Source organism: Muntiacus reevesi, chromosome 9 (genome assembly GCF_963930625.1).
Source record: "Muntiacus reevesi chromosome 9, mMunRee1.1, whole genome shotgun sequence".
Classification (NCBI taxonomy): domain Eukaryota; kingdom Metazoa; phylum Chordata; class Mammalia; order Artiodactyla; family Cervidae; genus Muntiacus; species Muntiacus reevesi.
In genome coordinates this window covers 51931129-51946092 of record NC_089257.1, presented here as the reverse complement: position 1 = coordinate 51946092, position 14964 = coordinate 51931129, and the positions used below count along the sequence as shown (strand labels likewise).

At 47.0% G+C, this 14964-nt stretch overlaps 1 protein-coding gene across 1 annotated transcript in view; it reads right to left on the bottom strand.

The window, feature by feature from the left end:
* The window catches only part of PARVA (parvin alpha), a 170956-nt gene extending 156940 nt beyond the window's left edge, over positions 1 to 14016 (bottom strand). The window contains exon 1 of the mRNA XM_065944030.1: positions 13794 to 14016. Coding sequence (XP_065800102.1) covers positions 13794 to 13929 — 136 coding nt within the window. The 5' untranslated portion in view covers positions 13930 to 14016. The remainder of the gene's footprint in view (positions 1 to 13793) is intronic.
* Between the last annotated feature and the right edge of the window lie 948 nt (positions 14017 to 14964).

Genomic DNA, 14964 nt, shown 5'->3' with positions numbered 1-14964 from the left:
CCACTGCTAGTGTAACCTTATGTAGTACACTAGCCTTGATCATGGGCAAGTTACCTGGCCTATCTGTCCCTTACTTTCCAATCTGTAAATGGGCAAAAATGCTAATAATACCTGTTTCATGGGGTTGCTGCTGCTGCTGCTGCTGCTAAGTCGCTTCAGTCGTGTCCGACTCTGTGCGACCCCATGGACGGCAGCCCACCAGGCTCCCCTGTCCCTGGGATTCTCCAGGCAAGAACACTGGAGTGGGGGGCCATTGCCTTCTCTGTCATGGGGTTGTTAGGAAGATCAAATAAGTTAATATATGTAAAGCATCTACTGTGTCCTCTGGCCCATAACAGCACAAAGCACTTACATAATTGTTGTCATTGTTATGTTAATATTATTATTTGAAAAGTAATGGTGTAATACCAAGAATTTCCACATTTCATTTAAATGGACACCTTCTAAATCTTTGCTGGTTTTCTGGCATATTTTTTCTTTTACAACTTGGGGCTAAAATTGTATTCCAGCCAAACAATTTCTCATTTAATAATGCAAATCAGTGGTGTAATAGGATGATGACAATTTGCTTCACAGGAAATAGTTCAGGAATACAGTCATTCTGCAAGATGAAGATGCACCTAGTACAAGATGTGGCATGTCTCCTGGGCTCCCAGCCAACATTTAAAAAATGGGAGGATGAGACTTCGCCAGGCTTCCCCTTTCCTCATGAGCAGGCAGAACTCCCATCATGCTCAGGACAAAGGAAATGTGCATTGAACTCTATGGAGTTTTAAAAGGCTAAGTGCCCAAGAAGACCTACAAATGGCCAAAAAGTACATGGAAAGAGGCTCAATATCATTAGCTGTTAGGGAGATGCAAATGAAAACCACAATGAGACCCACTTCACTGGAAGGGCTACAGTCAAAAACACAGGTAACAACCAGGGCTGGTGAGGATGTGGAGGCATTAGATCCCTCACTCACTGCTGGTGGAAAGGTAAAGCGGTGCAACCTGGCAATTCTTCAAAATGTTAAGCCTAGAGTCAGCATAAATGTCAGCAATGGCACTCCTAGGTATATACCCAGGAGAAATGAAAACACGCCCACACAAAAACTTAATCTGAAAATTGACAGCTACATTATTCGTAATAGCCAAAAAAGTACAAACCATGCAAATGTCTGTCAACTGATGAATGGGTAAACAAAATGTAGTATATCTTTGTAATAGAAGATTGTTCAGTCATAAAAAGGAATGAAGTGCTGAAACAAGCTGCAACATGGATGGACTTTGAAAATAAGTGAAAAAAGCCAATCACAAAAGACCACATATCACAGAACTCCATTTATATGAAATGCCCTGAACAGGCAAACCTGGAGAGACAGAATATATTGATGGTCACCTGGGAGGAGGAGAATGGGAAGGAGAGGGGGAGAGATGGCTAACAGGTTCAGAGTATCTTTTGGGGGTGGTAAGAATGTTCTAAAATTGCTTGTATCAATGGTTGTACAAGTTTGAATATACTAAAAACTACTGAGTTATATGACTTAAGTGAGTTAATTGTATCTCAATAAAGCTGCAAAGTTTTTTTGAAGTGCCCACTCTTTCACATAAACCAGACCACCTCTCCTCTGGACTCGAGCTGTCATCAGAAACCAGAGCACTTGCTCACCTCATCGGAAGCCTCTGAGAATTATGTGCCCTATGTTAAAATCCAGGTGCATCTCTGTGCACAGTTTACAATGCCATGACCCACACATGTTAATGAGCCCAAAGCTCAGGTGAGAGGTCACAACTGGTAGCTTGGGCAGTTACCAGCACATCCAGGTAGCAGATGAAATTGTCATCCACACGCCCATGAAAACTGGTAATCCAACACAACCGTCCAACTCTAGTGATACAAGCAAGGTGTGTTTGGGGTTTTGTTTGATTTTCGGGGTTTTTTTTTTTTTTCTGTTTAATAACATAAGCAAGGCCATGAATCACACTTCCAAGAACCAGGAATACTGAAAGGGCCAGGTAGCTGGGAGCCCAAATTACTTAAATTGATGTCATATCATTTGAAAAGCTGACGTTCAAGCCTCACAAACTGAACGACAATTGCTATCCATCTAATTCATGGCCCTGGACTCCTGTTTCCCACCTGCTCCAACACCAATTTAAGCAATTCTGAACTTTGATCTCCGCGGCAGAATGCCTCAGATTTATTGAAGTGTCAGGTCCCAATTGTGCTAACATCCACCTCTGGCAGGGCCATTACAAGGTGTGAAATCTGGGTGCCCCTCACCCTGGCCAAGTTCAGCACAGTAACAATCAGAAGGAACAAATCAACCTGCCTCTCCCGACCATCATGGGAGCCTTGTAATTTACCATAATGACAGGCGTGGAGGAAAAGCAGACGAAGGGATCGTGCTGTTCTCCAGGCACTTGGACATGCAGTGGAGGGGCTGCTGAGCCTCACCACCCTCAGCCAAGAGGCAGCTGCTCCTCCTTGCAAGGGGCTACTTCGGGACTTGCCTGTATCCTGAGTTGTTTAAGACGGAATTGTGTTATCCTTCTTCTGCCTTTTGCAAACAGCATCAAAACTGTCAGTTCCAACTGCCCCTGTTTCTCCCAACTGTCATCATTAACTAGCTGTCATCTGCAGCTCTACTCCTGGGGGCCCAGGATAGCTCAGCCTTATGCTAAGTCAGAAACCCCCTTCCCCACCCCGAGAGGAAAGTTTATTTCCAAGCCTGGAGTCTAGGGGAGGTAAGTGCGGCAAAACCCCGGTGTCCTGTGAGCCTTGGCAGCCTCCCCCACCTACCTCTACTCTGGGGGAGTTGGTGAACCCTGAGTCCACACCGAACATTAGCCTGTCTCTGCTCTTCACCTCCTCAGCCAGGGTCCTAACTAGCCTGCTTAAGTTCCTCCTGGAGGAGGGCATGGCAACCCACTCCAGTATTCTTGCCGGAGAATTCCATGGACAGAGGAGCCTGGTGTGCTACAGTCCATGGGGCCACAAAAAGTCAGACATGACTGAGCGCCTAACACACACAAGTTCCTCCAGCTTCCATTGCCAAGACCCTGAATCACAGACCTGATCTGGATGAGCCTCCTTAATTCAGGACTCAGACACCCAGTGGATGCTAAGAATCTCTGTATCCTGCCACTTCGGTGCCCACTGCAACAGACCAGGAGTGCCCTTGCCCCTGAAACCGGGTGACTGGGCTTGTAGACCCTCTTCTTGAATTCCTCTCTCACGTCCCCTCCCCACAGGAAGCATTTCCCCTCCCAGCACACCCCGTAGCCAAAGTCACGTTGGCCAACATGAAAACTGCTTTAGGAATAATGGTTTTGAATGAAAAGTCAATATAACACTGAGATTGGCAGATTAACTATTCTACCAATAAATGTTCCCTGGAAAAAAACAAGTGCAGGGCCTGCTCCACAAAGCCCCTTAGGGTCATCGGGAGCCCTGAAACCTGAGTTCACAGCACTGAGGGAGCAGGTACAGGCTAGTAGCCTTGCCCATTCATCATCCAACATCCTCATCCCCAGGAGATCTGCGGCATCATCCTCGGCTCCTTGGTGTCAGGTTGTTCTTCACAGCATAAAGAGGGGAGTCGCCTCTGGGTTTTAAAAGCGATACGGGGATGAGTGAAGAGAACAGGATATGACTCAGTGATGAAACAAATGCCCGCAACACATCACTACTAAGGGAGAGTACCTGCCTCCACGAGTGATTCCCAGAAATACCCCTAGGTGGTAGGTGTGATGACTGCGTGCTCCAACTGGCTCCCATCCATTCTTAGGAGATGAAATGGGACACCTGACTACTGCCTTCTGTGCAGGTTCAGGAAACCACCCCAGAGGCAACAGCCCAGCCCATTCTGTCAAAATCCAACCCGAAATCAGAAGGCCCCCAAATCCCATCCCTTCTCTTGTCAGCCTATGGGTTTCTTCCTTTGGTGTCTTGAAGCACTGTATCTCCTAAGGGGTCCTTCAACCCCGACCCAAATCTGTCTGCTGTAGCATTCAGCCCACTGTCTTGATTTCCTCCCATCTGTCTGTGGTCACCAAACTGGGGGGCAAGTCCAAGAATTCAGAGATTAAGAGGTAAGGGGAAGTGATCAAAGAAAGGAGGGACGTCTTAAACAAACCTCCACTGGGTCTCACACAAGCCTGGGGAGAACTCAGAGTGGGAAAGAAAGTGACAGCTCTGACTTCAAGGAAGACTATTCCCAAGGCAGCCCCTCCTTGGGTCATGTTAGAAGGAAGAGCACGGGGGTGAGGACCAGGCCATAAAAGCATGAAGAATGGCCATGAGAGAATATTCTGAAATGAAGACCTGCCTCTAGTAGAGCTTGCTTTGTACATGTTAGGGGCCAGGCTGGAAATCTGTGCTCTCCTGACCCATTACTCTCCCATCCCACCCCACCCAACTCCACCAGTGACCGGTCCTTCCAGGACCAGAATATTTCAGCCTAACAATGTTGGTTTCACTTTCAAGCAAACTACCAGGAAGACCACCAGATCCAAAAGCAGCCATGTCACCTGGTTACCAATTATAAACTCTTGATGGTAAGCAAGTCAACTGTTACCCTTTGACCCTGTAATTGTACTTCTGGGACTCCAGGCAAAAAAATTATTCTGAATATTAAAAAAAAATTTATGCATTATTTCTAGAAAAATAAAAAAGAGCACCAAAAGAAATGATTAAATAAGCAATAGGACATTCACTATTATGAATGCAATATTACGCACCAATAAAAAGCATGTTCAATAAAATCTAATAAGATGAAAAATATTTATAATAAATGAAAATAAAGATACAGAATTTTTATCTATATAATAAAGATGATATGGGCTTTCATGGGGTCACAAAAGAGTCAGACACGACTGAGCGACTAAACAACAGAAATGGCACAGTTACAATTATAAAAAAGAAAATATTTATAAAGAAAAAAATAGAAAAAATAAACCAAAATCCTAGTAGTGATTGCTTTTGAGAATTAGAACATTGCATGATTGTTTTCTCTACTTTCCCATAAATCCCATAAGCACAGGTTAATTTTATAATGGAGAAGAAAAAAATAACTTTTATTTAAAAAGTCAGGGGCTAAGTAATTTGGTTTCTTTTTCCTTTCCCCAAGAGAGTGTGCAGTAGTTAAGAATATTTCAGTTAATATCTGTTTAATATCAGTTTAAACTGATTAAGCTCACTGCTTCTTCCATCCACGGCCTAGCCATTTCCCTAAGGCTGGTTTGAAGGAAAGCCAACGACGCTAGTCACACAAGTGGGTTACTCTAAGGCTGTGGCAGGCAGGTATGTTCAGAGAAAACAGAATTATCACTTAGAAATGCTAATAGAGCCAGATTTCAAACGAGTGTGAGAGTGATCGCACACCACACAGACAGCCATCCCAGGTCTGAACGAGGTGGTGGTGACCGTGATCGGGAGTGAGGCTGGGCTCAGGGAGGCTCCTTCTCCTGGTGGGCTGGTGTCGGGGGCGTTGTCGTGCTGGAGCTCCCTTGCTGAGAAGCAGTGAAAGAGGCAGGTCCCTGGCTGACTTTCAGATTTCCTGAGTTCTGCACTTAGTGAGTAAATGAAGCTAGAAGGGACAAACAGGGTGGGCGGACGGGGCTGACTCGGGCGAATGAAAGGGATTCTGAATCTCTCTTGCAAGAGCTTCCATCTGAACATTTCTCTCATCTTCCCCAAACTTTGCAAATAGGCTATTTCTTCACTTAAGCGCTTTAACATGAACATGTGAAATGTCATTTCCACAAAGCAAGCTTTTCTGTATGAAAACAAAGAACACTGGCCTGTCACCACCCTTGACCAGTGGGCCTCCTCTCAGGCTCCCTGCTGCCACTGACCAATCCATGCCCACTGGTTCTAGGACCCACTCCTCCAGTCTCAGGGGCCTTTGTGTGTTTCTGAAATAACAGAGCTAAGTGACGTCCTCCCACAAAAGGGTAAAGAGATTCCTGATCGAGGGAGGAGGCTGCTTCCTAAGTTCCCTCCCCCTCACCCCCCACCCCCCGACACGCAGGGCAAGAAGTAAAGGCCTGGGTGAAATCAGGGCACCAGAAGAGTCATCAAAGCTTCGAGCAGAGTTCAAAGTAACCCAGGCATCTTATTCCCACTGACAGTTCAGGAAGTTAAGTACTGTTTCACAGAGCGCCTGTTAAGTGCCAACGCTGTGCCAGGCACACGGGGTACAGTGTGAGCAGAACAAACAACGCCTGCCCTCTGGAGTCTACGGAGAAGACGGAAAAGAAAGAATGAGGCCACCTTGTCCTGGGGGCCCTGGTCCTCAGGGAAAGCCCTCATCTGGGCTTCCCACTGACTGCAAAGCTACAGAACATATTGAACATGTAACAGAATGTTTACATTTTTAAAGGATTTTACTTTTATTTTGTAAAGTATTCTGAAATCTTTTATTACGAAAATTGTCATAACTCTTTCCCCAACTGTGTTCTTTTTTCCATGACAGCAAGTGGAGATTTTAGACACTTACAGCTGTTTACAGGATTTCATCTCTCCTCCTGAACTAGTGGCTAAAACATAATTATGAGCTGCGCTTGTTAACCAAATGGAGATATTCTCTGAGACAAGGAGACAGATTCCAAATATGGAGGTGTCCTTGGGCTGTGGCCCACTTATCCTGGTTTCCATCTTCTCCTCCCGACACAGAGGTGCCTTCATTAGTGGAGGAAAGAAAGAGGTCTTTGTGATGATGTCACTCCCAGACCACCCTACATACACAATAAAACTGAATTTGAGAGAAGCCTGGTGAAATGAGAGCTCAGAAGTCATAGAATACCAGAACTGCAAGGGCCCCGAAAGGTTACTTAGTCTAATCACTTACATTAGAAATGAGCAAAGGAGAAGAGACTTGTCTAAGATTACACAACCAGTTAGTGGCGAGCTGTTTTCACCAAGAAAAGAAGGGGAAAATTCATCCCATAGAGATTGCAATATCATTGTGTGTTAAATGCTATAGCAGGCAGGACGGGCACAGGAGAACTCTCATCATGGTGTAACACGCGCAGCCACAAAGGTGGCGATGCAGCGTGGCCACCGTACACAGGCCAGGTAGTATGGAATGACAGAGAAAGAAGTATCTCACTCTTCTCACTCTTCCTGGCGGATCTCTAGTAGACCTCAAGCAGGATGGGATATCTGAGTTGGGTCTCAATGATTGAATAGGAGTTTGTTGCAGAGAGAAGGGAAGAAGGTCAGTCCAGAAACATGGAACAGCATGTGTAAAGGTGGAAGAACATGACGTGTTTGGGTGATGAAGAGCAGTTTCTTATGGCTAAAATGGAAACCTCTTCAAAAGGAAATGAAGAAGACTAAGACAAAGAGGGTCGACTACAGAGTAACTGTGAAGGATTTAATGCCATGCTAAGGACTTTGTTGGGGAGATTTTATCTTCGTGCTTAAAAATAAAACATGTCAGCAAAAGAATGACAGGTGGATTGAACAAAAAAGGACCAGAGACAGGGAGACAGACTAGTGGCGTGGATACGGCAATACTTTAGGTGGAAAATAAAAATGCTCAAGTTTAACAAAATATGCAATCCTGAAGAAGACAATGAGGTCTGAATTAAAACAGAAATATTTAGCTGGCAGAATCAGCAGGATTTTCTGAGAGATGATTGGATGTGGGGGTGAAACAGAGCAGAGATAGGTGAACTACTGCCCATGGCCACATCCAGCCTCCATCTAATTTTGCACAGCCTCAGTACTACGAATGGTTCTCACATTTTACAAGTGACTGCAAAAGGTCAAAAGAAGACTATTTGGTGACATAAGAAAATTATGTGAAATTCATAATTTATGAAATTATGAATTATGGAAATATGAATATTGTGAAATTATGTGAAACTTCAATGTCCATAACTACATATTTATTGAAACACACCACACTTGTGTGGCCTCAAAGGCAGAGCTGAATAGAGGCCAGACAGCCAGCAACGTCTAAAATATTTACCATCTGCCACTTAAAAAAAAAGATGCTGACCTCTGAAACAGAGGACAACTGCAACATTTTTCCACCTGAGCTGGTGGAACGGTGAAAGAGAAGCAAATCTGCACCAAGTGGGATACATAATAATTCCATCATGGGCATGCTGAGTCTGAGGATCTCTGACACACCCAGGAGACAGGGGAAAGATGAACCTGGATACAGGTGAAAATTCTGGATTTGAGATGTGGATTGGGGAACCAGCAATTGGCAGGTGGTTGCCAAAACCATGGGATTAGGTAAGAGAATCCATGGAGGGGAAAACAGAAAGAGGACAAAGCAGGTCTCCCGGGAAATGCTACTGAGAGGTAAACAAATACTAAAAGCCTGAAAAGGAGTACAAAAAATAAAATAAAATAAAGGCACAGGGAACAGTTTATTGTGGATAAGATCAAGGGAGAAGAGAATTTTAAGGGAAAGAAAAAGTTGAATACGAATGCCACCAAGAGCCCAAGTAGAATGAGGATTGACAAGGAGGCAGTGGATTCTGGAGACTAGTCAGTGAAGGGTTCGATTCAGTTGCTCAGTCATGTCTGACTGTTTGCAGCCCCATGGATTGCAGCATGCCAGGCCTCCCTGTCCATCATCAACTCCCAGAGCTTGCTCAAACTCATGTCCATCAAGTCGGTGATGACAACCAACCACCTCATCCTCTGTCATCTCCTCCTCCTCCTGCCCTCAATCTTTCCCAGTATCAGGGTCTTTCCAAATGAGTCAACTCTTTGCATGAGGTGGCCAAAGTATTGGAGTTTCAGCTTCAGCATCAGTTCTTCCAATGAACACCCAGGACTGATCTCCTTTAGGAATGGACTGGTTGGCTCTCCTTGCAGTCCAAGGGACTCTCAAGAGTCTTCTCCAACACTACAGTTCAAAAGCATCAATTCAGTGAAGTGTAAATCGTGGAAATAAATTCTCCAGTCGACTTCTAGGAGTCCATGCCTCCCCAGTTTCCATCTTATCACACCAGCCACTCCTTTCCAGCCTCTCTTGCTGTTTCCTCTACATTTCCCACCTTCTACAGAAGGCAATGGCAACCCACTCCAGTACTCTTGCCTGGAAAATCCCATGGAGGGAGGAGCCTGGTAGGCTGCAGTCCATGGGGTCACTAAGAGTCGGATACGACTGAGCAATTTCACTTTTCACATGTTGGAGAGTACTTAGACCTCTTGTATGTCCCATGCTCCTTCCTTGATGATCCCATTTAGTCTCCTGGCTTTAAATACACCTACACAGAGTGTCTCCAGCCCAGATCCCTCTCCTGACTAGACTCCTAAAACCAGCTGTAAACTCAATATTGCCTCTGGGAAGTCCAAGAGGCACCTCAAATTAAATGGATCGAAAACAGAGTCCTGCCCTTTCTTTCCAAACCAGCTCTTCCTCTAGAATTCTCCAACTCAGCTAAGTCAGTTTCATCTTTCCAGTTGTTCAAACCCAAACCCTGGAGTCATCTTGATTCTACTCTCTCATCTTCCTTCCAGTGTTTCAATAATCCTATCCACTATATCTTCAAACTATATCCAGAGCTGAATGCTTACCCCTCCACTGCTACCACAGCACCAGACCAGCACGTCTTACCTGGATCGTTACAGTGGCCTCTGAGATCATCTCCCTGTTGCCACCTTGCCTCCTTTAGCCACTTATCACCATCAGAGCCATCTTGTTAAAACAGAAGCATGATCATGCTAGTCCTCAGCACAAAAATCTCTAAGACCTTCCGACATCACTCTGAATAAAGGCCTCCAGGACCCTACACAGCCTGTCCCCACCCCCTCTCTAAGTACCCCTGAGACCTCACCACTTCCACAGTTGTCCTCAACACACCAGGCCCACTGCCATCTCAGGGCCTTGGAATCGGCCATGCCTCACCTGCAGTGCTCTTCTCCAAGATACACACTCAGCTCTCCCTCACTTCCTCGGGACTTTACCCAAGTAAACCCTTCTCGGTGAGGCCTTCTCTAGCCACCCTACTTAAAACTGCCAACCATCCCTTCTCCCTTATCCCACAACACTCCATCACCCCATTCCCTGCTTTATTTTGCTCTACAGCACTAATCACCATCATAATATAACACACATATTTTATCCACTCACTGTCTTGTTTGTGATCTGTCTTCCCTACTAGAAGGCAAGCTTGTGAGGGCAGGGATTTTTATGTGTTCTTTCCCGGCCATACCCTAGTACCTAGCACAATGCCTGGCACATGGTAGGCAACTCAGTATATAATTGGTGAAAGAAAGGGTATAGGGCATCGGGAAGTGACTAGGAGCTAAGAAAGGGGAAACCGGTACAGATGGCTCTTTCAAGGCCTCTGGTGAGCAACTTGACAGGAAACCAGCATCAGGAGAGTGTCTACAAATGGCAAAGACTCAAGCACACTTGCAGATGTTAGGGAGATTAAGCAGCATGAAAAAGACTGGGGGTATGAGAAAAAGGGTATGGCCACACTGAGTCTGGGAAGAATGGAAATGAAGGGCCTCCTGAGCAAGGGAAGAAGGGATCTCCTTTGGAAGGGACAGGAGGGAACAGGAAAGGACAGGTTTAGACATAGATGGGACTGGGGGGTAGAGGGTGTGAAGAAAATTGAAAAAAAGTTCTGGCACTTAATTTTTCTTCTCAAGGGGTATTAGCTATTATTTATCATTATTTTCATAAAAGTGGTGTCAGAGGAGAAATTTGCAAGCACAGTGCCCGTTTGTCTGACCAGAAAGGTGCAAGTTACATGGGAGCATGTGATGCAGAGAGCTTTTTGTAATACTCTGGGAAAATGGCAAAGCAATGCTAATATATCTCCTTAACAAAAATTGAGGATGAAGGGTGTGTGTCTAGATCTGGCACTGAATTTTCTATCTCAAAGTCTGGGGAAGAGACTGAGCGACAAGGGTTTAAACAGGTCTGTTGGAAAATGAGGATGCAAGCTGATTAGAAGAGAAGGGTTGCTCAGCGATACTGAGACCTCCTCTCATGCTAGAAACCAAACATCTACTTCCCCAGTTACACTGGACAGCCTATGGGAGCCAAAATGGTACAGTTTGGGCATCAGACAAAATATAAAAACTCTAAGGATAATAAATAAGTGGATAAAATAAAGGAATAACCATTGCTGCAGGACTAATTTAGGGCACCTTCAGCTGGCAGACACCATTCAGGATGGTGTTCTTGGAAAGAGCAAGTCTTGAAGACAGATCTGGAGGAAGGAAGGTGAAAAGTGACCCTTTGGCAAGTAGATTCTGAAAGGCGAACCTAAGAACCTACACAGAAGATTCTTTACCACATTAGTTTTAAAATCGCAACTCATTTGTTCCCGTGTTTCCTGTAGGGACTGACTGAAACTGAAAAGACAGGAAACCAGAGGGCCATGAAGTTCATCTGCAAGAACCAGCTACAGGAAAAGAGGATGTTTAGATGAGTCAAGGGACTCCACAAAGCAGGTGCACTTGGAGAAAGTGAAGAGCCACATCCCACTCCTCCTGGCTGCATGACCAGAACAGTAGCAGATACACAGAAACCAACTTTGTGTTCAGCATAAAGTTTTCTAAAGAGTTGGCAAAGTGGGGAGAGCAATTCTGATAGGTCGTGAGCTTCAGTAACTCTGAGCTGCCCAGTCTCAAGCTGGAGAGTCCATATTGAGAACACCATAGGAAAGTTATAGGGATAGCCCAGAAAAACACTCCCCAAGCCACGGTTTCACAGTTTGCTACCACATGTATTGCTCAATATATGTGGCTCACCAGTAAAGAATCAGCCTGCCAAGGCAGAAGACACAGGTTCGATCCCTGGGTCGGGAAGATCCCCTGGAAAAGGAAATGGCAACCCACTCCAGTATACTTGCTTAGGAAATCCCATGGACAGAGAAGCCTGGCAGGCTATAGTCCATGGGGTCACAAAGTCAGACACAACTTAGCAACTATACAACAACAAAAGCACACTATTCACACAAAGGTTTACCAAAGTAACCACACTTCAGGGGGAACATTTTTAGGGATTTGTTTTGCTGCTTCTCAATTCAATATAGAGAATTAGAAGTCTAGTTCTCTGTGTCATGTTTGATAATTCTCAACACTGAGTTTTCATGATTTAAGATAAGTCAGGAACATGAAACTTATTTTACATATCACCATCACTAACTTAAAAAGGTTTATTCCCAAACCACTGAGGAGTCTGAAAAAAAATTTTTTTAAACTAAGCAACTTCTACCTACACACCAATCACTAGGCCTTTTCCCAAACCGTCACTTCATTGCTCAAAACAACAATCAGGGTGCTTGCTACATATAACAAATATTGGAGAGGATGCGAAAAAAAAGGGAACCCTCGTACAGTGCTGGTGGCAATGTAAATTGGTTCGGCCACTTTAGAAAACAGTATGGCGGTGGTTAAGATGCTAAGTCAGGACTGACTCTTTCGATGCTATGGACTGTATCCCAGCAGGCTTCTTTGTCCATGGGATTTCCCAGGCAAGAATAATGGAGTGGGTTGCCACTTCCTCCTCCAGGGGATCTTCCGTACACTGCATCTCCTGCATTGGAAGGCGGATTCTTTACCACTAAAGCACCTGGGAAGGGCTTCCCTCGTGGCTCAGACGGTAAAGCATCTGCCTGCAATGTGGGTGACCCGGGTTCGATCCCTGGGTTGGGAAGATCCCGTGGAGAAGGAAACAGCAACCCACTCCAGTATTCTTGCCTCGAGAATCCCATGGACAGAGGAGCTTGGCAGGTTACAGTCCATGGGGTCACAAAGAGTCGGACACGACTGAGCGACTTCACTTCAAACCACCTGGGAAGCCCCAAAGAGGGAAGGAAGAAGGATAAATAAGAGGTATGGGATTAACAGATACAAACAATTACATATAGACAAGCAACGAAGATATATCGTATAGCACAGGGAAATATACCTACTATCTTGAAGTAACCTATAATGGAATATAATCTGCAGAAATACTTAATCACTATCCTATACACCTGAAACTACCACAGTATTGTAAATCAACTACACTTCAATTAAGAAAAAAACAGGATGCAAAATCTGTCCACGGGACAAAATATTTCACATGTAAACTGTCCCGGAAAAAAGTAAGTTCTCCTCAATTCACCCTGATGGGAAAAAGGAAATGGTTTTTGCAAGAGGCCTTAATCGTAGAGTTCACAGAAGGGTCAGAGCCCAGGATGCTACAGTGTGTGTGTGTCTAATCGAGGTTTTCTCCTAGTGTGCGAGTTTATCATTTTTCACAAGGTGGGGCAACTGAAGACTGCCACCGCTCCAGGCATTCATTCAACAAACATTTAGTGTTGATGTACACATTTACAGAGCCCGGCTTGGCCCTGGGGACGGACGAGAGCTCCAGGAGGCCAAGGCTGCAACCGCATACTAGGACACGATCTGATTTCAAAGACCAATGAAGGCAAAAAGTGACAGTGACGGCGCCCAGAAAAGTTTCAGCAGAAACTTGAAAACTGCCAGCCTTCGGCGCGGAGAAGGCGGGTACTTCGGGCCCAGGGGAGGCCGCCGCCTCCGGGCTGGAGGGCCCGGCCGCCTTCTCGGCCCCTGGCCCAGCGCGGGCGCCTCCCGATTCCAGGCCCCGGCAGCCCCACCCGACCGCCGCGGGGCCCGGGAGGGCAAGCCCCCCGGGCTACAGCGAGCCTGGCGGCGGCGAGGACTGGCCCCGCGAGACATTCCCGGGCAGCGCGCGCCCGCGCCACCGCGCGCCCCCCTCTCCGGCGCCGGGCACCCGCGGCGCGCTCCCGCCCAACCCCCGGAGCTCCGGCCTCTAGCTTCCCGGCCCTCCTCGGGCCGCACTCACCCTCCTTGGCTTTCTTCCTCCGGGCCAGAGTCCCTCCGAGTTTCCCCAAGAAGGAGTCATCTTTCTTCCGGGACGGGGGCGACTTGGGAGTGGGGGACTTGGGGACAGACGGCGACTTCTGCGGCGAGGTGGCCATGGCGGCAGAGCGGGCAGCCGCGGGCCGGTCGGGACGCGGAGCTGGCGCTGGGCGGACGCGGCGGGCGCGGCGGGACTGAGGCTGCGGCTTTCCAAACGGAAGCGGAATTATTCCAAGCATTCGAGGCAGCTCACGCTCGCCTTTCCCTTCCCTCTCTCCCTCCCTCGCGCCGCCCTCCGCCCTGCAAGGAGCTGAGCGCTCGGGGCCCGCGCCCGCCGCTGCCGGGAGCAGGGAGGATGCCCCAAACCTGCCCCTGGCAGGACGTGGGGTCTCATCTGTTTGGCTGTGTGTGACCCTCCCTCCAGGGAGCCCTGGAGCCTGGAGGCCGCTCTTCCCCCGACTCTGCACTCGGCACACGTCCTCGCTCCAACCCCGGGTTCAGTGATTGCTGAACCGACCCCACCTGCTACTCCGTCTCCCGCTGATTTGGCCCGGCTGCTTGGAGAGGAGCTCGCTTTTCACCTGCTGCATTTCTAAGTGTAGTTATTAGGCCCATCTCTTGTGACCACGCAAGAGAAGGAGCTTGCTCCGGAAAGAAATAAAGTGAACCGAAATGTGTTCGGGCCCTACCCGAACAGCACATCCAGATGTTCTGCTCTTATCACGGCTGTCAACCTCCTCTTCAACCCCATCCTAGAGTGAGAAGTTTGAAGTTCGTGAGCACTCGTCAACACCTAGAGGCATCCGTGTTTCCAGAAGTTCAATGGCTTGTACAGAGGAGGATCCCAAATGTAGGTGGAAACGTGAATTGGAAGATGTGGTCGTCGGCTCCTGTGGGGGGCTCCAACCCGCCCCCCCAACTTATGTTGCCTAAGTAAAAGCAACAGAGTGACAGTCACACTCATTTGGGCTAACGGGGGTGGCACAAATGACCGCATTTCAAGCTCTCTTGCTGGAAATGATTAAAAGCACGTTTTATAGTGCTTGGCCAAGTTGAGGTTCTCACTTGCGCTCCCCTGCCTGAATCTGACACGCACACACAAACACACCCCTCTCCCCCCACCCAAACAAACAAACACACACACACACATCCTC